Raw genomic sequence first — 27,668 nt, 5'->3', positions numbered from 1 at the left:
AAGTGCAAGATTTAGCAACGTTTTATTTAGAAAAATAAATTAAAAATGACACAAAACATTTTATACAAAGAAAAAAACAAAATCAACAGGAAACCATGACTCCATAAAACCATCACTCAATTAAAGGAAAAAAACCCCCATAATTTTTATATTTACATTAATTTCTCTCTGCTCTGCAGTAATCTGGGGACAACATTCTTAATACATATCATGTTTCACATTCATTAATACTGCACACCAAATGAGCAACAATGAAATTGTATCAACTTTTGTTGCCTCAACAACTAAGATGTATAATTTAGACGTATAAAGATTTAGATATATAAAGTGTTCATTATTCCACAAAACCGGCAGCATGTGTCAGATTTTATTTTGAGGAGAGAAAGAAAAGAAAGAGTCGTGACAATCATGGTCAAAGATGCAGCAACATGGGAAGTCTGATGATGATCTGTAATGTACAGATGTAAAGAAAATCATCTTCAGACGAATGATCACATAATAGTAAATAAACCAACAAGTCATCAGCAAATTGCATCTAGATTTCATACAACAATACAGTGCAGCTTTTTTCTTTTTTTTGTATGTGATTTACTGCTGGTTTGTGTCACATTTCTGATGTTAAGAAAAGTAAAACCTATATAGATATCTTTCAGGCCATTACAGGAAAAGAAAACTGCAATGATCAGTGATTTTCTTTCTGGACTAACATTCAAAATCTCAAAAATTATTCTAACTGTGGTGCCAACAATGATTCTTCTGAACAGATTCTATAAGAGACGTTAGTAACGCAGTTACGATTATTCGAATTTTCCATGAGGTTGTTGCCGTTCCAAAAAAAGCTGCAGAGCTGCTGTCTCTCTACACCTTGTTCATTGACCCTATAGTTAAATGTCACATGTAATTGTTAAGGTTATGTTTCATTAAACTCCTGTTTATTAGACACATTAACTGGAATAACTCAGTCGTCCTGCCAGCAACATGTAAGAAGTATCACTGTCGGTAACAAAAGCATCAGCTGCAGCTTCTACATGCTGTCATTAGTTCATAAATCAAATTATTTCCAGATTATAGAGCATCTTCAGACATTCAGCAACAATAATGGAGTTCCTTCTTAACTCTATTGAGAAAGACAATTAAAAGTAATGCATGAGATACTTTCACTTGTAACAACTTTTTGGGGGTTTTCGGCGGCAACTATTGTAAAATTTCTTCTTTATTAGTAAATTTTTGCTTATTTAAAAAAAAAAAAAAAGTCATCAGTAAGTGTCTAGTGGCTGTAGTCCAAATATCGCTTCCAAGGATGGTAATGTTTCTGAGTGAGATTAGTGGTCTTATCAGGTTTCATTCAACATAGTTAATACAAACAACGCCTGATCTGTGTTTATTAAATTCTTAAAGTAAAGCAGTGATAGGAAAGTCAAATCTTTCATTGAGAAGTTTTTAACTAAAGTTCGGGCAAGTATTTGTATATACAGACTGTATTAAAAATATGGCTCATAGACACTGTGCAAAAATAATCTAAATATTTTGCATTCCATCTGTGTTCACTGTACTGAAGAATCACTTGATGGTATTGCACCACACAATGAAAAAATACACATTTTAGACAGCAACTATTCACAACACATGTACAGCGACACATTTTTACTCTCAAAACAAGAATCAGAAACTGTATCTTTTTTTTGTCTTTCCTGAACGCTTGTCACAAAAACTAATAAAAAAACACAAACAAACCGACAACACAACCTTTGATTTAGTCTTTTAAGGCTATTTTGTTGCTTTCAGCTTTGAGGTAAGTAAACCATGTCCACATCGTGATATGTTAGAAAAGACGCATACAATTTGGTAACAGGCCATTCATGCTCACAAACTCACACACTGCATACAGGCAATAAAAAAAAAAATAAAATAAAAAATAAGTTGTCGTCACAACTAAAAACTCCTGCTGAAGCACACATACTTGTAGACACACACACATCCAGCTGTTCATGGTAATGTTGTCGTCTCCAGCCTGGCTATGTCGAGGGGCTCCTTGGTTACCGGGTTGTACGCTTTGGTCATTTTCAGGTTGCCATGTAAACCTGGGGGGCTGTGGAGAATAGTCGGGCTGGATATGGAGGTGACGATGACGGATGCTGTGGTAGCGGTACACACTGTCCTTGGCCCCGACTCCATCGTCATGTTATCCAGCTGCGTGGGCAGAGAGAGACGAAGAGGGGGGAGGGAAAGGTTTGATGGATTTGTGACAAATACTCAATCTTTCTGTTGTGAGTAGGTGGTGGCGCCGGGAAATTTTTTTTTTAAATTGCATGCAGAAGAATTTGAAAGACAAAGTGACAAAGGTTTATCAAGTGTCTGCTCTGATTTGGATCGATGCAGCTCTCCTTCACTTAACCTGCAGGTGCAGGACGGGAAACAGTCACAGCTGATCAGAAGCATCGATCTGTCAGACTGATGAATGGCTTTCCCTCGCAGCACTGATGGAGTGCTGCTCCGTATCATGATTGACCTCTTGAGATCAAAACCTTCCCACCGGACAGGAAATAGACTGCGGCTAATGGTGCGTTCATGCACTTATATAGGTCGGAGTTTGTTTCTTGGTTATTTACATAAAGGTAATCGACAGTGTGCTAAGTGAGCAGGACAGAAGGACACCAGATGAACAAAACCACTGAAACTTATGATATCTGTAATCACTGCGTTACAATAGTAATCAGCCACTTGCATGTTGATGCCAGACTTGCAGTGAAGAAATGAATTATAATATAAGACATCATGCAACACTGAATTTGCCACAATGCATCATTCCACATCAACACGCATGCTCTAATGCAGATTTACATGTTTGTGTGTTAAGTATTATTGCAACTGATGATCAGAAACCTTTCTACGCTTCCTACTTTTTATACAGGAAGTTTTGACTTTGGCCGTGTTTAATTTCCATTTTGCTCGACTCTGCCTTTTTGAAGCTTCTCATACATGAAACAAGAATAATTCATTCAACGAAAGTGTCAAGTTTCCCCAATCAGTAATGAAACTTCAAATCTTTTTCAGGTCGTAGATATTTGTAAGTCATTTTACTGACCGAGGATAATATGAAATGATTCAAACAGCAACAGGAGAGCATAAAAGACTCACATGACTTACCTAGCTATTAAAACAGCTCAGTCATTTCATTCTATTGTTTAAATCTCTGAAACGCATTATCCAGTGGGTCACATTCCCACGGGTGGGAGGTACATGTTAAAGTGACTCAAAGTGTTTGTTGCAAAAAAGTTTTTCACCTTTCTGACAGGTGACCTGTGTCATAACTACTGTTTTTCTTTATCACAGCAGGAACAGACTCTTCATTCGGTGAAGTCTTTCATATGGCCAAAGATAGTCAAGCATGATCGTCACGCTCCCTCAATGAATCATCCACCGCTTCAGGATATAATTACACTTTTTCTTTTCCTAACTGTGACTCTTCAAAAAACATCTTGTGTTGTCTGTGCAGTCCAGCACGGCGAAGCTTTTAGTTTGCGTCTATAGAACTCCAATGTCAGTTCTTTTATTTTCTACTCCGGATTCATCTGGAGTAGAGTAACGAAGCTGCGGGCTGATCCCAGCTGACACCGGGAGAAAAGCACAGTGCATCCTGAACAGGCAGCAATTACACACACAACTAAACTCAGACCAACAGCCAATTTGGAGAAACTGATTCGCCTAACAAATGTTACATGGGATTGGCCAATCCAGTGTGTTGGCTCGATTTCAACAGTCCCCAAAGGACTTCCCAAGGTTTCACTCACACGTCAACAGCTTCCATGCAAAGGATTTGCTTGGATCACGTAGTGTTGATCAAACGTTGGGCTCTTTTCATGACTTTCTTTAAATGATCACATAGAAAGAATTCACAACATAGTTTCCTCTAGATGGAAAAAAAGTAAAGACCTCCACATTTTACAAATGTGACGCCTTTCCACTTAAAACATAAAATGAGTCTTGGTCGGGTGTTATTCTGAAATTCTATTGATCAGAATCAATCTTTTTAAAATCTTTATAAGAAAATAATCTACCTCAAAAGAAATGTTTTGTTAAGATTATAACATATAGAAAAACTCAAGCAAATAAAGACATAACAAATAAAATGACCAGCAGTATAAATAACCAAGATAATAACTGATATGACTTATGCAATTTATAATTAAATCTATGGTATTTACATTTAAACATATTATGGGGTCAGGAGATACAAGTTGTATGGTAACTTAAAATCCATGTGGGTTTTTGTGTGTAATTTTTATATTTTTGCAAGACGAATTTGGCTAGTATAATTATAAAGTTTATTAAAAATTTAATGTCACCTCCATCAAAAATAATCTCTTTTAAAGTTTAAAGATTAAGCTAGTTGGAGACCATTGATCAATACACATTTCATGATGAAATCTGATTACTTTTTTGCCGGTTGCTATTATTAAAACGATTTGTGTTTAGTTGCATGATGGCTAGTTTTTATATGTTTGTTATTACACGTGGCGATTTGAACCTTTCAGACATTTTTAGTTGGGTGTGTTTTCTCTTATGTTTGGACTGGAAACCGTCAGTAAGATCTGGCAACCACGAGCACCGTCCTGCACTCACATTGCTTGTGAAAACTTAAAATAACGCCTCACATCCTCATATTCACGCCCACAGCCAATTCTGAATCAAGAATAACACTTAAATGCAAGTTCTTTGGAAACATGTGCACATATAACAACACTTATTTACATTACTTATATATGTTAACCGGTTGCGGAATAACAAAACTAAGCAGACTCAAATAAGAGGTTTCACATCGAATTAAGATGGATTTGGTCTCGTTCTCTTTCACGAGGAAACTTCAGCCATTCCATAAAAAACTAGAGACAGTTAAAGCAACATCTGGGCTTATCTCTCAAAACCACACATGTTGACAAGATCTTCCATTTGTTGACAGTCACTGATCCAATCGGACATTAAATACACAAACACAAACTGTGCAAAAGAGTATGAAAACAGCCCAAAGCCAAAATACGTCTTATTCCGTTGCAGAATAACATACCAGCTAATCACAGGAGAAATTGTTTCATAGGACAAACTTCCTGAAATAACAACATGTTTTATTGCTGATTCAAGATGAAATGATTTCTGATTTATTTTTTGACGGTATAAGAAAAACATCAACAGGTCCTGATAATAATGGTATATTAACAGCATCATTGTGAATTCAGGAGTCAGCATTGTGAATCACCAGTATTTAAGTCAACCCATCTCTTTCCTGCACAGACCGTTGAACTGGTCAGAGAATACAGAAAATGAGATAAAAAAAAAAAAACCTGTGACAAATCTACTGCACAGATGATTGACGGTCGGTTTCTTACAGCTGCAGGCAGACGGCTGGTTGGCTTCAGATTGATGTCCGACATGGAGATGTCTTCCGGCTGCGTCACAGTCTGAACAACAGAGCGCACATAAAAACAGCCATTTAGTTCGACCCAAAGGATCATCTCTACTGTTGGTCGCCATGCAGAAACACTTCCAACTTCGTTGCTCAAGGCGTCACTGTTTTTCAACACAGGAATGACCTCAAACTTTGACGTGACAGGAAGACCCAACCAGATGGAAAAACATCAACAGGAACTTGGCCACGTAGAACCAAACTACATAGGAAACTACCCTTCGAAAATCATATTACTTTCACACAAAAACTGTTCAAACCAACTCCAGTGTCACTGGAACCATGAGGAGATGGAAGGAGGTCAGAAGCTGTTTTCCTCTGCCAACAAATGCAGCATGTCGAAACACGCCGCCGCGTCATCATCATCAAGCTGTGGATTTAATCTGAAAGTCCCAGATTAGTGGATTAGAGTTTGGACCCTGTGTAATGGAGTCCTGAATGAACCTGCCCTGTGTGTGTGTGTGTGTGTGTGTGTGTGTGCGTGCGTGCGTGCGTGCGTGCGTGCGTGCGTGCGTGCGTGTGTGTGTGTGTGCATTCATATATGTGCACACATGTAGGTTACATGTAGGTTTGTCTGTGAACTAAGATGATTACAAAGAGGTTTATACCCGCAAACTGGATGTCCTAGAATGACACGCCTCTTTCCTCTAGTCCACCAACACAATTCTTTCTGTAAGACCGAAACAAAAAACCTCCACCTGTGTATTTTTTTATAGGCCAACGGAGACATTCCAAATCTTGATTCAGGACAACAGCTAAAATCTTCAACAACACAGGATTTAAAAATACTTCTGAATGTTTTTCATGTAGAATTATAAACATATAGAAGCTTTCAGTATGAAATATCTAGTAAGTTTTAATAGACTTATAGTGTACAACTGTCAACTCCTATTGTTTTACAGTGAAGCTTAATTTAAGCAGTGAATTTACTGTTCACAATTGTGTTGATAACAATATTTTTTTTTAGATAATTTCACGATTTCTCATCAGAAATTAAACCATGCTGGGAAAATGAGAAATCATGAAAAAAGTGAACAAGTGTAATAAAAGAAATATCTTTGTCAGAAACTATAATGCAAAACCAGCGTAATTCAGTCTAATGGTTGAGGGGTTTATATTTCATTATATTATTTTAAATATTTTTTTATACAGTGTTCAGCTCAAAATGAGACAAATTGAGTACAGTTTATGTTTGGAAATAATTGGATGAGATGTATTTTTATTCAAGCACTGGCAGCCAGTCCCTGCTAAACTTCTAAGAATTTTAAAGGGCATTTATTTGACTCTTTTGTTAGATCTGCTAGTGAAAGAGCGCTATTTCTAAAGGAATGGAGATAACTATGACCCCGACTAAGTAAGTACAGGCCTGTGATAAGTGATTTCCAATCAAGTTGGAACAGGGAAATGTGTTAAATAAATGTTACGTATGACATATTGGAAATATTTATGGACTTTCTGCACTTTTCTGTTTAATTCGTTGAAAATGTCTGCACAGAACAATGCAAAATTATTAAAGGATGTGCAAGTAAATCTGTGCATCTATGCATGTAGATTGCACAATTTCTTGTCATTATACCATTTTATATTGAAATAATGTTTCTCTAAATTCACTAGTTTTGTGTTTAATGAGGTTTTAGAATTGGGTGGTCTTGAGTTTGGGTATGGCTGCTCTGAAAGATATCCAAACAAATTATTATTTTGCTTCTTATCAAAAGAAAAAAATACACCAAAAGAAGTAAAAATAAAGGTAATATTTAATTTGCCAAAAAGATCAATAATTGGTAATATGGCTCCATCACTGGGACAGGAGTAAATTCAAGCCGTGCACCAATAACTGAGACAACCACATTTTTAATGGCATGTTTTATAGTCTTTCACCTTTGAGATGATTTTAAATTGTTTATGATGACGGCTTAGATTTCAGTACTTGAAAGTAATATTGCTGTTTCTGTGGTCCTGTTTCTTTCAATGTAATGTACGGTAGACGTTTTAAAAAGGCAAGCAAAGATGCAAATAGCAATAACAACACTGCATGTGATAGCAGACGGACAAAGTCATAGTACTCAGAATAATCAGTGTATTTACAGAGAGGACCAGAGCAACTTCAACTCATTAAATGACACACCGAGGAATCCGGCTCATAACTGTGAGGAGCCAGGGTTCTTAAGAGGGTTAAAACCAACGTGAACTCTGTGGGCCGTAAGCCATTAAATGCCCAACAGAAACCTAAAGTCTCTGACTTTGACAGAACAGCAAAAAACACATGACCTCACTTCTCAAATGTAGGTGGAAGAAGACTAAGACCAGCTTTGACACAATGACAAAACAGATGCAAAACCTCCCATCAGAAATAAGGACTTTGAGAGATGTTGGACTGTTTTTTAATCTCTGTCTGACAACACCTGAGAGATGCTCAAAGTAGTACCATTGGAAATATCTGGTTTTCAGACATTATTCATCTTGCATGTCGGGACAGTGTGTTTGCATGAGCAGGGCCCTGGTACTCACCGTGATCTGTGTAAGATGACATAAGGCCGGGTCGTTGGGATTGTGCGCCGCGGTTTTCTCAAACTCCCCTGAGGTGAACCCTCTCACCTTTGACCTCTGGCTGGCGTGACGCATCTGTCTGACATCGCCGGACAGCTGACGACAGACGGGTGTCCGAGACGAGCAGTCCTCCTCCGTGTCTGAGAAGCGCGCCTGCGGCGGCAGATCGCAGACGGATTCAGCGACTTGTAACCCAAGCCCGTTTGCCGAACGGAGTCCGAGACAGAAACATACCATATTAGATATGAGGTACACTCACTGAATCGCTCTCGGACTGGGAGGAGTTGCGCGGCTTGCTGGAGCCTTTGCACTCCGACTGGCTGGTGAGGGTCGATCGGCGAGTGGACTGGAAGCTGCTGCTGCTGTAGCGGTCCCGGCCCGTGATGCACAGCAACGCACCGAGGTAGGGAATGTACCTGCTGAGGGCCGACCTGAGAGACCGACAGAAACACGTGTACAGATTTTCATTGAACCCTTTGTAAAAAAACTAAACAAAAAAAAAAACTCTCTTGAAGAAGCCAAACTAAAATGTGCTCCTTAGTGAAACTAAGTGCTCGCTGTTCGTGATCTCAAAGTTAATGTCAACGCCTGAGAGTTGGCCTGGTCCCGTCTGCTGATGACGTAGCTGAAATCACTGTCAGAGGTTTTACTCCCACTGCCAGGGTGAGATTTGCTGGAGGTTTGGAATTTAGAGACTCTTTTGCCCCTTTGGGATTAAATAAATGTGAGCATGAAATCAAACTGGGCAAGTTAAGGTGTCATTATCGGGTTTACACATGAATTGAATGCCCGCAAACAACCACTTCATTGTATGGTAGCAGTGTTTTATTTTGAAATAGCAAACTCATTAGCTGAAACGATGGGCCACAGGAAGGGTGCAATGTTGAGACCAACTGGCTTTGGATCAGCGTTATGCTCAGTCTGAAACAGTGAGGACATTTTTCCAGGCTTAAGTTTTTCTTTGTGTCTGCAATTAAATTTGACTATTTAATTAGTATGAATTAAATGCTGAAAAATCTGTCTCCCAAGAGGATCAATCAACAAACGATAAAGTCGTATGAAAGCATTATTTGAGGAGTTATCTTATTTGAATGTTTTCAACTACTTCTTTGTAAATGTATATGAGATTAAAATAAACATGTACAATGCACCTCGTTTGAATTTTATGCAAAACAATGCACTTATCTGTGTGATAATTACAATTATCTGCACTTTTTCTGTGATAATCAGTGCAAATATGAATCACAGAAACGTATCTGATAAACAGCAATTAATGTGTTTAATAATTTTCCAATACTAGGAAGCTTTTTTAAAAGGAGGGTTAGTCGACTTATTGTCTTAATATACAACCTCAAGATGACGAAAATACAAACTTTTCACACACTTCTCCACCGTTTTAAATACAGTGGAAACTGATGCTGACTGACTTCACTTCGAGGCAGCCATCGCTCTTTATTTTATCCCACCTGTATTTAGGATGCGTTATGGCGTATATGATGGGGTTGTGGATGGCGGACGCTTTAGCGATGACTGCAGGGACCGAGTTCATGTAGGGCGTCAACATATCGGCGTATCTGAGGGGGACACAAGACAGAGGCAGTGACAGGGAGATGAATGGCAGAAGGAAATGAGACACATTTATGTGACTGGGACATTAGTGGGTCTGTTTTAGCATTCATGATTATTCTTCATCTTGCCCCAACTCTGAAAACTTAGGGCAAGATGAATGTCGCAGTCACTTTCAGCGTTTTAATCACGTTCTTGTTTAAAGATTTAAATGTAAAAGTTTGCAATTTATGGAAAACATATTCCCTCATGAATTTCTGGATTTGTAAAGAAAAAAAAAAAAAAAAAGCCTTCTGGTATCACTGCATTATTTTACATTTTAAGTCAACTCCATCTTGAGTACGATGTGATCATAATATCTTCTCCATCATAGAGCTTAACAGCTATTTCACTTCTTTCTGTGCTGAACTGGTACATGCTGCTCCACCTAACTGTACATGAGGAGTGACAATGAAAGAAAGCAACATTGTTGATTTGTGAAACAATCACAGCCCCTGACAATGACAAACCAAATTTTACCTGCAAACAGTATATATATATTTGGTTAGACTGGACATAACGTGAGACGTGGATTTTTCTTGGGTTTAAATGAATCAACTCCTTGACTATAAATCTCTTAGAATTCCTGCCGAGGGTTCCCCTGAAAATGTAGTAAAACTCAGAGATTAATTTCTTACTCTAAGTAATCAATTATGGGAGTTTACTTTTATAGGAACGTCCAAAAGACTTGCTTAGACGGCCTCTGTGACCTCAAACAAGAGCGATGAGGCAGCTTTTATGATGCCTCCAGACATAAACCAAACTCAAAACGACTTCAGTCAAACTCAAAGGTGCTGATTCAGGCGGTGACTCTCTACTTACCCGGCGAATGCAGTGAGCGCTGCGCATGAGTAAGGAGCCCAGGAGATGACAAACAGCAGGATGACGATGAGTGCAATTTTGGCCATTTTCCATTCACTCTTCATTTTACGGAACTTCTTTGCAGAGTCTCTGGTTCCCTCACAGTTGATCTTTGTTATCGCTCTGTCACACAAACGTACACACACAGTGGGCATGCAAGTTACAATCTGTTTTGACAAATGCAAATTAGTGTTTGGTTGCTTCTTTATGATATGCATCTTATACATCAGTGCAACATATATATTCTCCCCATCTTTGGGTCAGGAAGAGGAGCAGGGACACAGAAAGTCTCTTAAAGAATGTATTCTTCTTCTTCTTCTTCTGGGTTTAATGGCAATTTGTGTCCATAAAGTTGCATTATCGCCATCTTCTGGTCTAACTATCTACATTGTTTCCCAGTGCTCTTGTCAGCCATGATGACTGTTTCCCTCTCTCTTATCAGCAGCTTATTCGTCCCTGATGACTGTGTCCCTTCTTTTTCTTGTTCTTCTACTTCTTCTTCTTCTTCTTCACTTGGGTTCAATGGCCGTTGGCATCCGTGAAGTTGCGCTTCCGCCCTCTGCTGGTTCCAGCTTGTCCATACCATTCCAACCAGCTCAAAAAAAAAAAAGGAAAGAAAGAATCTGATACAGACTCATTTCTCATAAAGTGGCCAACCGGTTCGATCACATTCTTAAGAAAAATATTCCAAGATACATTTTATTCAGTGGTTTTAGTCCAGAAAATACAGAATGTGTGTTGCACCTTTAAAGAAATTTGTTTGCAATGGTTTTTCCTATTAATATGACGTAAAAGCATAACGATTGAATGGGTCAGTAATTAAAGTCAAATCAATCCCTATGATTGTTTTCCTCTAAGTATGTTTTCAAACTGACTGACTTGGACATGTATCGCCCGGATGTGGTGTTTTCATCACATGCACTGACAGGTTTGAACACGAAGTGCTGCCGCTTACGTTGCGTGTCACATTAGTGGAAATCGATGGAAGAGCCCAGACAAACCGTTAATCAACGTGTTGACGCAGCGCGCAGTTCTGACATTCATGTCTTCACTGATAGAAAATGGTGTGTGTGTGTGTGTGTGTGTGTGTGTGTGTGTGTGTGTGTGTGTGTGTGTGTGTGTGTGTGTGTGTGTGTGTGTGTGTGTGTGTGTGTGTGTGTGTGTGTGTGTGTGTGTGTGTGCGTTTACCAACCGCGTTGTGCGTCGGATGGCCCTGAAGATGCAGCAGTAGCAGAAGATGATGACTGACAGAGGGATAAAGAAGACAAAGGTGAAGAGCAGCATGGTGTAGGAGCGGACAGAAGGGGTGAAGGTCATGTAGTCCCAGGAACAAGACGTCATCAGACCCTCGGGGACGTAGGCACCTGTGGGACAGCAAACACTCGTTAGTGTCCCATTCAACTGAGCATTTTCCCTCATTGTCTAGCATCCTGTTCTTCACTCTCACAACAGCGTTCACGCACTCAGTCATTTCTATTCATAGCCTCGAAACTGCATACTGTATGAAAGCTATTAGACCAGTTTATGGCACAAGAAAAGTAGATTAGTACATTGTCCAAGTATCTGCAGTAATTTGGATTTATTTCCCTTAATAGAAATATTGCACTTATTTGTGTTCTTAACGGTGTCTTTAATTAAAATTACTTAACTGAATAGTAATACCTATAGGGGCCACACAGCAGTACACTATTTAGTCCACTATACTAAGAGTGAGTTTTTTTCAGATGTTTGCATTGGTTTTACACAACGTTTGCTCTATGATTCACCTTCTGAAGAACTATAGTTTTTTTTTTTGTTTATGTACCATTTGTCTCTTGTGGCTAGTGCTTTCATGTCATAGCAAGATTTTCCTCAGCTGGAGTAAAGTATTAGCGGTGTCTCTGTGTTTGGTTTGCATGTTCTGTCTGTGTTACATTTTTCTGGGTACTCTTATTTAATGATACAGTAAAAAGATTTACATTTGAGGTAAAATAGTTACTCTAAATAGCCCGTGAGTGTGAATATGTGACTGTTGGTCTCTCGGTCCAGTGAGGTACTGGTGACCTGTTCAGAATGTAACCTGCCTTCACCCATAATCACCTGGGATGGGCTTTAACCTCCTGTGACATTAATTGGATAAAGCAGTATAGAGGAGGGATAAATGGAAGCATTAATATTCTTCATTGTGATCCTTTTTCAGTCTTTTTCTTTTAATCTCATCTTATTGTCACTGTTTTCTTTGTTTTTGTGTCTTACCGCTGCATGAAAAGTGCTATCAATAAAGGCTGATTGATTTATTGAACTCAAATGGATTTGGAAAGAGTTTGGAGGTCTAATATCCTGCTCCAGTGTCGACTGACAGCCGCCATTAAACTAAACAAAGCATTGTTCACTTCAGCTGCAGGTTCATTCCTCAATATACTTCCAGTTGCTGATATTCCCCATATTGAAGAATGAAGTGGAAAAAAACATCAACACTCCTTCAGTAGAAGCCTTTTTGCACCAGATGTCAATCCTCTTTGTAACGTTTTTGTTTTTTTTCCATTTGTACACAGTGTGCAGCCATGGCGGGGCTTTGCTTTGGAACCCATTATGGGCAATCAGCCATCTCACATCCTTTAAGATCTCACTTGTGTGATATCGACACTGAAATCAACTAACCTTTTTTGCTGTTTATTTTGCTCACTTTTGTGCATTGAATGTGCAAATAATTTGAAGGCAAAAGACTCACTGCAGCATCACTGCACATGCACTTAACACAGAAAACATAGCTGCACAAGAAAACTGAGACTCTAACCAGCAGCCAGTGCGTATAAGAGAATCGCTTTTAAGACAATAAATGCCTATTTAAAATTTTACAGCAACATAATTGCCTTCTGAAGGAAAGAAAAGGTGATTAACGTGTGCATTTCTCACGTATATGTAACGCCACCTGACAAATGCAGGCTTTCATATATAATGAAATGGGATTCAAGCACTGGAGGAAGCAGTTGGAGCCCTCTCATCGTTTTTGTTATGCACGCCACGTGGTTATTCTGTATGAGAACGCATTCCTCGTTCCACTTAAAGTCCACAAAGAAAACACAGAAAGACACACACTTCAGTGTCTCCACTTGTACATTAGCACACCTCTAACTACACACATCGACTCGATGCGACGAGCTCTGAGAAAACACTGCCTCACCTTTTCTCCTGACACGGAAGGAAGCTATAAGTCACTTTTATTACATGTTACTTTGGGTTTTTGTGCCTCTGGAGGTTCAAAGCCTCCAGAGGTTTCTTAGTGGAAGGCAGTCACTGCGACAGACACGATGCAAGGCGACAGAAAGAAGAAAGAGCCGTGACCAGTTTGTGTGCAGGGGTGTTTCGGTTCAAATAAATACAAAACAGGGCCGAGCTTCAAACAAGGTGAATCGCTGTAGACACCAAAGTGGTAAGGAAAGGCTTATTATATGAGATGTATATAAATAGAAAGAAAAACATCATTTATTGTGTAAAGAGAAGCACTGAATTACGCAGCCTATACTGTAATGATGCTGCACATTTTACAGTATAATTTGTTACTGTAATGCCAGATAAAGAGGTTAATGCCTTAACCAATTTTAGGGCACTTGCTAAAATATATATGAAATATAAAGATTTCAATCTTATATTGACTTAATGAAGGGTAAGTCACAAAAATAAAACATTTACACCATTTGAAACATTTATTTACCATGAAATCTGTGTAGTGGAAAACTGTGCAAAATGTCATATCTCACTATTTACATCTTGGAAATGAATAGGGTGTATTTCTTACATTTCTTACTGTGGATTTCTTACTGTAGTTCTTGTTGACACATCTTATACATGATTCACTCAGATCCTGTGTTGTATTTGTTATCTGTAACACATGTAGCTAAACGTGCCCCATTGTGTCTATTGTCACTTGTTTCATTGTTACAATGATAAGTGTCAAAATATGTGTACAGACTTGTGTTTTCTAATATAAGAGAATTACAAACTGAAAAAAATCCAACACAAACAGCACTTTTTTTAAAAAATGTGTTTATCTTTTTCAGTGATTTCCATTAAGGCATTCATTGTTCGGGAAGAAAAATATGCTTTTGTCATCAGGTGAAAATGCACCTGGCAGCCCTTATTGTATACGAGTTACTTTCTTTCTTTTTTCTTTTTGCTTAGTGTGAGGTTGCATTGATTACTCTAAGGCATAGAATATATTGGACCGTTTTTTTAGTTTATGTAGTTATGTTGACGTAGTTTCTATTTTTTCTGGATATTTAAAAGAAAACTAAGCCATTAGGGTGGATGTTTATTGGATTGCAGATAACTACAAAGGCAGGATACACATTGCTAATCTATTACAAGGCAAATATGTGACAGTTAATCCCAAATACATGTTTATGGACCTTGGGCAAAACAGGGAATATCCATATGATACCCATTTTCAAGGAGGAAGTTGACCAAGTTCAGAAAGGGAGAACCGGCTTCGTGTTCATTCCAAGCAATCCCCAATGGGGAAAAGCAAAACCAGCGCAGAGTAGACATCTTGTCATGAAAGGAAAAAGAAGACAAAAACAGGCAGCACAGCTTACAAAAGCTGCGTCCATTGCCAAACAGGCCAATGGACTTCCTGGGAAAACATAGTGACGAAGAAACTCAGCTGGAGAAACAAAGGTGGAAGGACCTGGAATGACTTTCATGAAAAGAGGCACGTACAATATCCTAATCCTACCCACCCGCCAGAACTTAAAACAATGGTTTGGAGGAGACCCAAGCTGTTCATTGGGTCAAGCTCCAGGATCAATAAAGCACATCCGGATCAGGATGCATGACAAGCTTCTCTCAAGGACGGTATAACATGGCGTCATAGCCAAGTGCAGAAACAGCTGGCCTCAGTCTTCAATTGAGTTGTGAAGATGAGACAGAAGGGTCAGAAACTGAGGGGTGTACCTACTGTAACAGGTGTCACTGATGAGTCCTGCAGTCCTACAACTACAACCATCATTGCTTCTTACTCACAATCATTTGGCATTTTGCAGTCTTCAAAAACACAAATCGGTATAAAGAGAACCAATGGAAAGTTCCTTCATCTCTCCTTGCAACCATCTCCATTTCCCAGCCAACGTCAGGCGTTCTGACTCAACAAAGGGACTGAAACATCAAGTCCGATTAGTTCTATACATGCATTAGAAGAATGTGCAAAGCTCTCAAACCAAGGCTGTGCAAACCACTACACTACTGTGCAACGTCCACCACAAGCATACATTACAACACACAGACACAAAAAAAACACGTAAACACTAAGAAAGATCTTGAAAATGCAGAAGCTTCTGCAATTCTTTTGCATCTTTATATGGAACCGACGTGCTTGGGCCATTGTAAAATAACAAAACAAAACATAACTTTAGGAAAAAGAGAAACAAAGAAGATTTGACCTTGGGTTAAAGGCATCTACTGCTTCTCATGTTTGTGACAAGGAGAGCTTTTCGCCTCATGGCTGAGAGAAAACCAGATGAGCCGACAGAGCAGATTCACAGAAGTAACAAGCTCACCATACATGGGCTCAGCTTTTAGAAATGTTGTATATCCATCCAAAAATCCAAAGTAGTCTGTGGGAATATCCTTCAATGGCCACTTTTTCAGGACGAGTACAGTTGAATCAGTATTTGAGTTTATGCCTTTTATTATTAAAAGTTCATATTGTTATGCTTCGGTTAAAAATACTCGTAGATGTTTCACCTCTTGGTTCTCTAAGGTTATTTTTAACTTGCTGTTCCGATTTTTGTCTGTTACTCTCATCCTTACTCTCCGTGCATTTATAGGGAATCCTTCAGGCTTTTCTGCCAGATTAATGACACAGGTTATGGCTCATATGTTGGACTCACTGATCCCCTATGATTTAAGCCCTATGTGGACTGGTGTTCTGAGTTTTATAAAGTGAAGAGCTGTGCCTGCTGATCTGCATCACTTTAAATGATGTGTTATGTGATTTGAAGTAGATAAGAGGACTGACCTAACAGATGCTGAGTTTTTAACACCGGCAACCCGAAAAGGAAAGCCTGAAATCTCACACCAGAGCATGACTCCAGCTCCTTTTCAAACATCGCTGTGCTGTTGGCGACAGCTTCATAAAACAAATGAGTGAACTTCCCTCTGAAATCAGATTTTATGTGATATGTTTTCTCCTGTGGATGAAGAAAAGAAATGCGGGATGTATTTCACTTTGCTGTTGACCTCTCACCAGGAATCTGACATGCAGACACAACCAAAAACAGAGAGAAAGACATGTTGAGGCCGAGCACAAGAAACCAAAAACCCTCAGGAGGAATCACACTGATGAATAAAGACTCGACTCACTCCAACCAAAGAAGGGGGGAAGGCTCCAGCCCATGGAGTAGACCCAGGCCGCAGCCACGATGCTGAGAGCTTTCTTGCGAGACATGACCCCGAGAGAGGCCAGAGGCCGGGTGATCACAATGTACCGGTCCACCGCGATCACCATCAGTGTCATCATGCTGCAGATACCGAACAGGGCGCCGCAGAAGGCATACATCTCACAACCTGGGGAGAAGAGGCAGCGGCACACAAGAAAGGTTTGTTTGTGTTATCACTGGCCGACTGCTTCAAGATAAACACATTTCCTGAAAGTCAGCTCCTGCAAGTGGAAACGGTGCTCTGCACATCACATTATGGTTGTAGATAGACATTTACAAGCAAAGGATCCCCGTGAATTGTAGACAGACATAAAGTGCATGCCATATTTGTATGTAGCCATGTGGCATTTATTAAGATATAACACACTACTTAATAAAGCACTGGGCATATGTTTAAAAACCTGCATATAGTTTATCTGTTGTGTTTTCAATGTAAATACATCAATCCGGTGAAACCAGCAGCAGCTCCTAACTCAATGGTTAGCATTACATTTAAATTTTGTCTCAAGAGATTGATACAAATATACAATTACTGATTTATAACAAGACGTTATTGCATAATTACCAGATATGGTGACTTGCCTGATAAAAGGGTTAACTAGCTTGTCAACACGGCCACAAGCAATTAACTGAGGTGCATTGATGGGCACTCATTTTAAAGTGGGAAAAGTCAGCCGAGGAAAAGTTTCTGGACAAAAGCAGATAGCGACATCACAGATCGGTCTGTACTTTGAACGCTCACGACTGAAACAAATGAAAAGTAATCCTTTCATTTGCACGTGTTTAGCGTGGCCTTTTCTGTGAGTCTTCACAGTTTACAACACTTCTTTGATTCAATCAGTGTGCTTCATAAGTGATACTGGGGATCAAACATTGCTCAATAAAAAGTTGATGGATTTCAGACTTTGATCTACGTCTTCCCCAACAGTGTGTTTTGAAGTTCAAAAAAGAAGAAGAAGAAGAAGAAACACACATCACGCCTTTGAGGATGAGTGAGAATGCGTAACGGAAAGAGTTGAAAGATAAAAAAAACAACAAAAAAAACTGATGGAAATCTGAAGAAAAAGTGAAGGACAACAGGTAAAAAAAAACGTAAAGTGGGTGTAAACATAATTTATTTATTGACCCTACTGGAGTAACGCTGATGCATGTGAACATGATGGGCTTGGATTTCTTCAGAGATTGATGCAGTTTTTCTGTTCCACACACACACACACACACACACACACACACACACACACACACACACACACACACACACACACACACACACACACACACACACACACACACACACACACACACACACACACACACACCCTCTTTGGGACCGTTGAACAAATGCGAGCGAAAAGAAAAAACGAAATCATCACCACATCAGCTGCTTTCCCTCCAGGCTCTCATTGTGCAGTCACCACCAACCTTCCACATTTCTCGTAACCACAGCACAAGACACAATCTGAAGTGTGTCACCTTTGTGAGGGAACCCAAACAAATACTGCTCGGGCTATCAAATATATTGTATCTGGTTAAGTTACTGAAGCTAATTAAGTCTAACTGAGTCACAAAAACCTCAAGATACTAAATGACGTTAAAGTCCAGGGACAGTTCGTTGTAACATCACAGTCCGTTGTGCACAGTTCTTTGTTTTAACAATGATTCTTTGGAATATCTTGAAGTGCAAATGGAAAGCCTGGATGTTTTGTAAGGGACATGCAAAAGCATGCATTATGTGTATTTCACCCTAGAAAAACTGGCAAAATCTTCTCTGCTACTGCCAAACAGTTCATACAAATAATCTACCAAAGAAAAGATAATCAATCCAACAGTATAATCATATGATAGTAGTTATTGCCAAGAAACAGTCTGATAACAAAGAAATGATTCCCCAAACACATTTTTCTTTTATATATATTTATGTACCATTTTGAACTTAGCAGATCATTTTGCTGCAAGAGGAAAGGACACTGGAACACATCAACACATGCAACACATCAACTCAAATTGTAGGATCATAACTAAAGGCAGGTTTCCACTTTTAAACAAAAACTCTGTAAATATCTTTGATCGTAGCTTAAATTCTCCGAGCTTCTGTTGAACAGTATATCATAGATGGTGTTACGGGTGAAGCATCGCAAGCATAAAATACTTTTCTTATTCCAAAAGAGGTAAAACATTACTCCACCTTCATCTTCTCTGTCTATTGCCACACCAAGCTTTTCCTCTGACTGTAAATGCTTTAAGAACCACTTGATTCAATTCATTTATCTTGCTCCCTGCAGGCACCGGTGGTGCACATAGAGGACTTCCAGGATAATAACGTTATTCTTCGATTTTAAAGTACAATGTAGTGATTGTCACCTCCGATTCAGTGGAGAACAACGGAAAAAATCAGTTTATGAAATCCAAACTGCACATGGAGCAAGTATTAACCTCAGTCTGTAAGAGGAATTAGGCTTATAATGAATACTTATGGCTGTGACACTAATCTACACCAGTGATATTTACTGAATGAGCCAAAAGACACCAAAATATTGCAAATCTCCTGCCATTTTTCTAGATGTTTTAGAAATTCGAAAAAATATTTTTTACATAGCCCAATAGCAAATAAATTCTATATTTCTATTCTATATATTTGAGGTTAATCGGCGAGCCTAAATTTGCCCAAGGTGAGAGCGTGTGTCTGTCTCTATGGGTTTGTCCTGGGATGAACTGACGGCCTGTCCAGTGTGTGTGTCCTGCCCTCGCCTATCGCTCGCTTGTATTAGCCTCAGCACCTCGCGACCCTGCACAGGATTAAGCGCTATAGAAGATGTATGAATGGACTTTGATGATGCTGTGTTCGTTGTAATAAGCTTGTGTTTCTGCATTGGGGAATCAAGAAAACAAGCAAAGAGTTTTCGAAAGAAAATGTATGTCTGCATGTCAACTAAGTGTTCAATGGAAAAAGGTGATACTGAAGCAATCAGCGCTTGGTATGGGTTGACCTGAAGAAGCAAGAAGAGAGGTCAAACAACATGTAACGGGTGGTTTTGCTTTGCAATCTTATGATCCATGCTTTGTCTTTGTGTTCTGAGAAGGGTCATTGGTCAGGGCGGATGGCAGCGGTTATAGAAAATGTGAAGGTGTTCTTGAAGCAAGCACCATCGAGGCTGGAGCTGCAGATCTGACAGCAACTGGCTGGCTTCATCAAGGTCAGGACAACTCCTGAAGGAAAACACAGCGCACCGACTATCAGTGTTTGATCAGCCGAGTGTGGAACCTCTTTTATCGCCTCTCTATGTCAGCTCCCCATAGGCTGTGCGCTGATGGATGGTATGCACTGTAGTAAACACCACCTTCAAATGCACGTTGGTAAAAAAAGCCATTCTTACGCGCTACTTATGATCAATGGAATTAGGATACTGGTGGGTAAGTGCTCTATGCTCTTTTTCCCATTGTGGCTAAAAGCAATGAAAGAGGATTGTAGGTGTGTAGGTGTGCGTGCAGAATTTTTATTGAGTTGTACGTCACGGTCCAAAGGGTCGGTCAAAGATACGCGTCCTCGCGGAATTGAAAGTGTGCGTGCATAAATGTTAATAACCCGCGTGCGTGCATTCACATGTAAATGAATGTAAAAAAAAAGAAGAAGAAAAGATTAGGAGTCCGCGCTCCTTTAGTGGTTACATCAGGAACTAATGACTGGTATGATTAAAATACTGTGCAACATGTGGTGTTTCTGAGTTGAAAAGTTGCTCAAACAAAGTGCATGTGCACGTGCTACCTTTCTTTCCGAAGATCCAATGTTTGTGCATGCTTGTGATGAAGAAGATGGGTGTCTGGGTGAGACACATGAGGAAGTCTGTGACTGCCAGGTTAATGATGAAGATGTTGGACGGGGTCCGTAAACTCCGGCTCCTGCACACAGAGGCACAAAAACCTTTACAAATACTTTCAGAATAAGTCACATCACATGCATTCTCACACGGTTTGATTCATAATCAGACGATTCATTCAGTGCCATCTTCACACTTCTGTCCTGAGGAGAGACGCCCAGTAAAGACAGAGATCCATAAGTTTGCTGGGGCTCAGAATGTGGAGGGAGTCCTCCTTCAATCTCAGGGTCAACACTTTGACCCTGATCACATGTTGGCATGCCTTTTCGTACTAAACTCTGTTCCTGCCAGCGTCGGCCAAACGTTTTCAGGTGATTGTTCATGTGTTTGGTGTACATTACACTTATTGTTTTCATTTAACAAACATTCAGAAGAGACCTTTCAGTTTTACTAAAAAATACATTTTAGTTTCCCTCCATACTTATTCTAGTCTACTTTTTATGTTTGTTTCACTGTAAAAAGGTTATTTTTTCTTATAAAAAATGTACTGTATATTAGTTCACTCAGTCATGTCACGTTAAATCAACGGTTACCACACTTTATCTACCGAAAATATCAAGGGCCATGCATTTTTACGTTCAAACTGCACAACATTTCTTTTCACTACATGTTTCATAAAAACCACATATTAAATAGTTCAAAAATAGTTCAACAGTTTAATTAATAAAAGCGTATCATGACTAACATTTTTTGTATTGTGACATATCAAATTTCAACATTCAGTTGGATTGTAAGATTCATTTCTGTGTGAAAAAATAGCTTTAAAAACACAATGAAAGCCAAAGTCCGGATCTTGACCTTTCCAAAGATCCTCACCTTCTGCTTACCTGGACTTTGTTGCTTTTAATTTTGACCTTTGCTCTCGTCATCTTTGTTAATGGCCACGAGACATCACGCAGTCGATTTAATCCATCGAACAATAATCGTTTGTGCAAATGTGAAATTGATCTTGAATATATACAAAATCTTAACCTCAAAAACAAAGGAGTTACCTGCAAAAGGCGTATATGACGAGGAAGTTTCCCAGCATGCCTGTGATCCCGACAACAAGGATGACAACACCGATGGTGTAATGAGCGTGATCTGGTACGTCCACTGTTGGAAATGGGTGGCTTGGGACCGTGGAACCCTGCTAACAATAAAAAAAAAATTAAAAAAATAGACATAATATATTTACAGATACCATATGTATCGCAATATCAAGCCATATAAACATATAGCAGGTCTTCTTCTGCTTTTGATTGATGCCTTCTGCTCATGACAGAATCACTCTAAAAGAAATGTCTTTAAACACCAGAAAACTTCAGTGGTCTTGCCACGTGGAGTGGGCACATCTTTCCAGAATTAAGGGTGGAAAAGGAAACCAATAAATGAACATTACGGAACACTTGGTTATTCAGGTATCATCACCATGAGCAGATGACGCTAATACACATTAAATGTATGTTGGAAAAGCCTTGTGCTTCAATTTTTCCTCTTGCCATGTCCATATGTCAAAGAGACACTGAATCCCCAGAGGCAGCCGTTCGGGTTTCTGCCTGAACGAATTAGTGAGTGTGACAAACAGTGTAAAGCCTATTTGATTGAGTGAAAATGTGAAACGTATACTAGATTTATGTGAAGTCCATTTACCATGAAATCTGCGCAGGAATAAAATAACACAAGGACTTTGTGAAGTAGTAGTGAAGTCGCCCTATGCAGATCTTTGTGCTGCATTGTTTTTGTATGTTAAGTGCTACAGAAATAAAGACTGAATGGGATCAGACGTCGAAAAAATGAATGTATATTCCTTTGATGATGCAGTTAGCAAGTGCTGAATTGTTCGTCCACTAAGAGAATAAAAGTGAATTTTGGTTTGAGGTGATGGGTCTCATAAGGTGGGTGCAGATTGATCACAGGCCTTTGAATGGCTGCTCATCGAGCCGCCAAGGAAACTCCGCCCCTTTACATCCAGCAAAGTATAAGATAGATTCTGCAACAACAAATAGCTAAAGGAAGCTTCAGTGCTCCTGAGGGTTAAAGGAAGCAGAAGATATGCATGTGTTGTTCATTAAACAGCTGCGAATTGTGACTATTAAACTGAGAAAAAAAAAAAAAAAAAAAGCACATTTATCCCAAATAAAGTGTTTGCGTAAGCTGGTTAAAATTTTTTTTTTTTTAAAAGCCTGAATTTTTTTGTCAAAAGTTTTTTCTCTTGACAGCAGCAGATTTCCATTTCCTTGAGAAGAGCTGCTGCACCTGAGAGCACACAGCACCCCGCCAGAATTCATATAAGAAATCCTCACATGCTATTTCGATTGTCCCTGTTACTTTCAGGCAGAGGCACACCCACCTGAATACAAACTGACACACAGGATCACCTCGTCAGCTTGAACACATACACTCCATTCATTAATCCTGTATACTACATAGATATGTGTGTGTGTGTGTGTGTGTGTGTGTGTGTGTGTGTGTGTGTGTGTGTGTGTGTGTGTGTGTGTGTGTGTGTGTGTGTGTGTGTGTGTGTGTGTGTGTGTGTGTGTGTGTGTGTGTGTGTGTGTCTGTCCAACATCTGCTTCAGAAGTCCTACTTTCCTGCAGAGTCACATTCTCGCCGTGCTAAATGGAGGGCATTTCCACTCTGCTCTGACAAGTGATGGAGTGGTTACGTAAGGAATTGACGTGTTTCCTGAAAGGGGGACAGGTTGATATGCAGATGTGGAGAGTATTTGTGTGGAATGTAAACACTCTCAGATCAGGTCTGACATCCACTGTCATCAGTGATGTGGCGGGCCGCATTAAACTTCCACCCTCCCCCCCCCGGCCTGAATGTCCTCCAGCCAAGTTTCTCCTTTCGCTCGCACTCCCCTCCCTTCACTACCTCTGTTGATGTCCGTCCGTGATTAATTCCTTTCTTCACGTCTGTTCTTCCGTCCACTAAATCTCTCGATCGCTTCCTCCTTCCACCTCTGATGTCTCAGTTCAACCAGCTTGGGAAAGATTACTGACAATCGCATGGCGAGGACGCAGAAAGGGCGCCACATCGAGCGGTGTGGCATGGATTTTGAATCTGGAAATAGAAGGTGATAAAATCTTCCCATACTTAATATCTTTCACTGCGGACTGTTGCCAGGTAGCTTTTTACCTCATTAGTAGAGAGCAAGTAATAAAAATGCAAATAGTTTAGTGGTTGTTTTATGCAGAGCAACATAAAGCAGGCAAACAAATGGAGAGAGAGAGAAAAGTGAAGATTAGAAAGAAACAACAACAGACAAGTGCATAAGAAGAAAAAGACCAGAGGACATCCAGTAATTAGATTTGAATAAAACACATGCACAAAGCCATGTAAACAAACAGAAGGGCCTGTGTACTGTAATTGGTGGGACTTTGTTTTGGTGGCAACATATGTGTGCAGCATTACCCCCGGACCAGCTGAGACTAATTTAATAAACGTCACCAAGAGGGGTTTCCTCTGAATGAAAAACATTTCCTGTGACAGAATTACTGCAATCAGAGCAACGACTCATTTAGGATGGACATTTTTATTAGTGGCTCAGCTTATTTTGGGAGTCTGTAGTCACTCAGATATCCTGTTATTGAGCAATAAACATTATTCTGTACAAAAAGAAGCTGAGATTCTTTGTGCAGGTTGGTTGGAGGGTGAAAAACCCAGTTCTTTCCCGTGCTTTCTGTTTTTTTAGCTATATATTTTCCAGTGGAATCATAATGCCATAAGTGTTTTTTATGATGTGGTATAATCATTGTCTCTGCTAAACGCATCCAGCTACTTCTTCATATATTTGGAGAATAATTACTCGTCCATTACATAAGCTGCTCTGCCGGGTTTTCAATTGGTCCGATGCTGCAAACTCCGCCTCTTTTGTGTGCATGGAGACAAATCCTGGACATGGAAAGCCCAGTTTATAGTATAGGCCTCTGGCTTTCTTTACTTTTTGTCAACATAAACCCAGGCTATAGCTTCAATGCTAACTTCTTTAGCGTTCTGACTCAGTAGTCATGAGGAAAAACATGGGGCTCGGTCTGAGATTTGAGTAGACACAGTATTTATTTGTCAGTAACTGCATCTAAAATGGAATAATCTCCCCTTGCAGCGGGCATTAGTGTGTGCTGATATCTGGCTACTCTTTAACAGGATCATTTCATCTAAACTACTAGATTTTCACTCTTGATACTGAAGCTCATGTATCCACTGAATTGAGGCTATGATCACACCCTGGTGTTCATCCCACTGTCACACTTATTTAAAATTTCATCGAATACACAAAAAGTCTATTTAGTATAAAAACTGCTGCGAGGTAACCAAAAGATGTTTTTTTTTTTTTTTTAAATTATGCTTGCCTACTTCTGTTTTGAACACTGTGTGGGACATTATATACCACAGTCAAACCTGTGGCATCACTACAGATAACAACTCATTGCACGGTGGTGCAGTGGTTAGCCCTGCAGTGATTGGGCTTTACCGTGTGGAGTTTGCATGTTCTGCTTGTGCATGATTACTACTGCTGAAGTATTTCTGGGTAAAGCAGGTAAAAAAACAACACACGATTAGAGGGCTGGTGTTAGCTGAATATTGTAATCTGAGAAATGGCTGGAGAGGATAAGGTGAGGCATCCTTCAAGATTGATGACAGGTGTTAAATTGTTACAAGCTGCATGTATGGATAAACCCTGTTCTCCTAAACCCACAAATTAAGATCAGAATAGAAAATGTATGAAGATTGGATTACCTCTCGCCTCAATTAAAATCTTTTTTGTTTTTGTATCATCTTACAGTTTTACTCTGCCTCCTATCAATCATGTTCTGCCACTCAGCCGATCAGCCACTGCTTGTATTGTTTCTCACTCTTTTTCTGAAGCTACTCAGCGAATTAGCAGCAGGGATGAAAGATGAATTAGCTGCACCAAACTCTCACGCCTCACAAAGCCTAACCAGCTTATCAGTGTGTCGGCAGAGGAGCGGCTGACTGAAAAATTCAAAAGAAAACTCCTTTATTTACCATTAATGTCTAATCAACCTTGCAGGGCCCTCAAAGGGCCATCCACTGTCCCAGACCGGAGGACTGACACACCCCTACACAGTCCTGCATGCAAATATGTTCATAAGACAGAACCACATGTTTAATTACTGTGCAGAGATTACAAATTATAACGCAAGAGTAAAGGGAACAAGTGCCCCAGAGGAAATCTGAAGAGTTTTAAAATGAAAACCAGTCTTATTCCAGAGTAGAAGAGCCCACATGTCTTCGCAGAAGCTGCCCTCAGGCGCCACCGTGGTATCAGCTTTCCCAGCACTTCTACCCTGGACACCACACAAGCTCCAATGACTTGGGCCTGCAGGTCTCAGCTTCAAAGTCAGACTCCAAGAAGAACCATTTGCACTTGTTGAACTACATTCACAGTCGCTCCATATGTTTCTCTGCCTTTTAAACAGCTTTTTCTTCCTCATATCACTCTTATTCATGGTTGTGCTCCTCCAGGGCAGTAGGAGATGAGTCTTTTGTTCTCCTGCTATTCTAATTCTACATGGATGGGTGAACACACCTCTACACATCTGCAAGAACGATCCCCCCACCCCCCACCCCCCAAAAAAGGCTTTGGCTGAACTAATCCTCCTCTCACACAAAGACGCAGACAGAGATAGACTCACCTCTCTTTGTCACAAAGAATTATCAACCACACATGTTTGACTTTGAATAAAGTATTGGAGCACCAGAAAGATGGGTGCTCTAGTCTAAACTGACCTGCTTACATAACTTTCAATCAGAATAAAGACATTTCAGGCAGAGAAAGGGTTTGTTTTAAGATATAAACATCATTTTCTTTTGAGCTGCTGTAACAATCCTCATTTAAATCCCTCTTGAGACAAAATGAGGATATTGCTTTCATGTCATTGTTTTTATTGCACACATTTTAACAATGTTTTGAATGACTACTATAAAAGTCAACACAGATTCACTGGGTTGTTAAAGCATTATCAATGACAGGAGAGGATGTTCCCCCAAATTCCCCATAAAGACCCCATGGCTGAAGTTGACGCACGAATGATGACAAATCAAAGCACAGGTTTACACAAAAACAAATCTACGCATAATCATTTCCACTGCAACGATTAACAGTCTTGATGAAACATGATGAAAAAGCAGCAGAGACGACGGGATTTGGACTCCTGCACTCATTCAAGTCTGGAGCTGAATGAACGGAGCGCGGATGCGCAGCGGAGTGTGGCGCGGTTCATTCATTCACAGATAGTTACCATCTCCCTCACCCACATATCTCTAGATATTCATCATTTGGTTGGGAACGATCCGAAGGTGCAATTCACATAAAATAAAAATAATGACCAAAACGAAACAACCAGCTGTCCCCCCACCCCCACCCCCCGTTTTCCAGCTGTGCTGGAGTTGAGGTGGATCGGAGTTTGCTGCATTTACGCATCGCTGCAGCGCACAGAAACTCCCCACTCGCAGCAAAGGGAAGTCCTTCAAGCATTCAGATGCAAAAACATATTCTCGGAGGACACTTACAGTTGTGGAGACTGGAGACAGCTCCATGAGCCGAGGCGAGTTGATGGAGCTGATATTCCAGGGTGCGCGGGCGGTGGGGTCCACCGTCGGGATCCCCGCTCCATTTAAGAGCCTTGAATCCATCCCAAGGTCCTGGTGGATGAAAGCCGGCCGTATTGGAGAGAGGTGGACTTGAAAGATAGCAAGTCTTCAGTGAGTGATCTAAGAGTCCAGGTGGTCAATCATCATCGCCGCCCTGCTCTCATATCCAACACGTCCAGAGCTACTGGTGGTAGAGCATCTGTGGAGGGGTGGGAAAGCCTTGCGCGCGCTCTCTTTATTTCTCGTCCAATCCCTGCTCCGGGGAAGCCTCAGAGTGTGTCAGTGGGTCTGTGCATGTGT

General features: G+C 40.0%; 1 protein-coding gene across 2 annotated transcripts; it reads right to left on the bottom strand.

Moving 5' to 3' along the window:
- Positions 1–27,668, bottom strand: LOC308112416 (melanopsin-A-like). Of its 2 annotated transcripts, none has more exons than XM_080467925.1 (11): positions 27,288–27,668; positions 21,758–21,894; positions 20,654–20,787; positions 16,814–17,017; positions 11,667–11,838; positions 10,436–10,597; positions 9,475–9,582; positions 8,268–8,439; positions 7,970–8,161; positions 5,385–5,456; positions 1–2,190 (listed from the first exon to the last, which is right to left on the bottom strand). In XM_080467925.1, exons 1-11 carry the CDS (start codon positions 27,408–27,410, stop codon positions 1,987–1,989), a joined length of 1,680 nt encoding a protein of 559 aa, XP_080324051.1. In that variant the 5' UTR covers positions 27,411–27,668; the 3' UTR covers positions 1–1,986. The 2 variants fall into 2 exon arrangements, with proteins under 2 accessions (XP_080324051.1, XP_080324050.1); XM_080467924.1 differs by having other exon boundaries at positions 21,758–21,897; positions 27,288–27,554.

Source organism: Lipophrys pholis (assembly GCF_963383615.2).
Source record: "Lipophrys pholis genome assembly, chromosome: 1".
Classification (NCBI taxonomy): Eukaryota; Metazoa; Chordata; class Actinopteri; order Blenniiformes; family Blenniidae; genus Lipophrys; species Lipophrys pholis.
Note: the sequence above shows the minus strand (reverse complement) of the source record. Positions and strands in the feature narration are given on the sequence as shown.

Coding starts and splice junctions, on each gene's coding strand:
- LOC308112416 (XM_080467924.1), bottom strand. CDS start 27,410: ATGGATTCAAGGCTCTTAAATGGAGCGGGGATCCCGACGGTGGACCCC. Junction 11,839..16,813: donor TCCCCCCTTCTTTGGTTGGA/GTGAGTCGAGTC, acceptor GCTGTCCCACAG/GTGCCTACGTCCCCGAGGGT. Junction 8,162..8,267: donor CCCAGTCCGAGAGCGATTCA/GTGAGTGTACCT, acceptor CTGCCGCCGCAG/GCGCGCTTCTCAGACACGGA.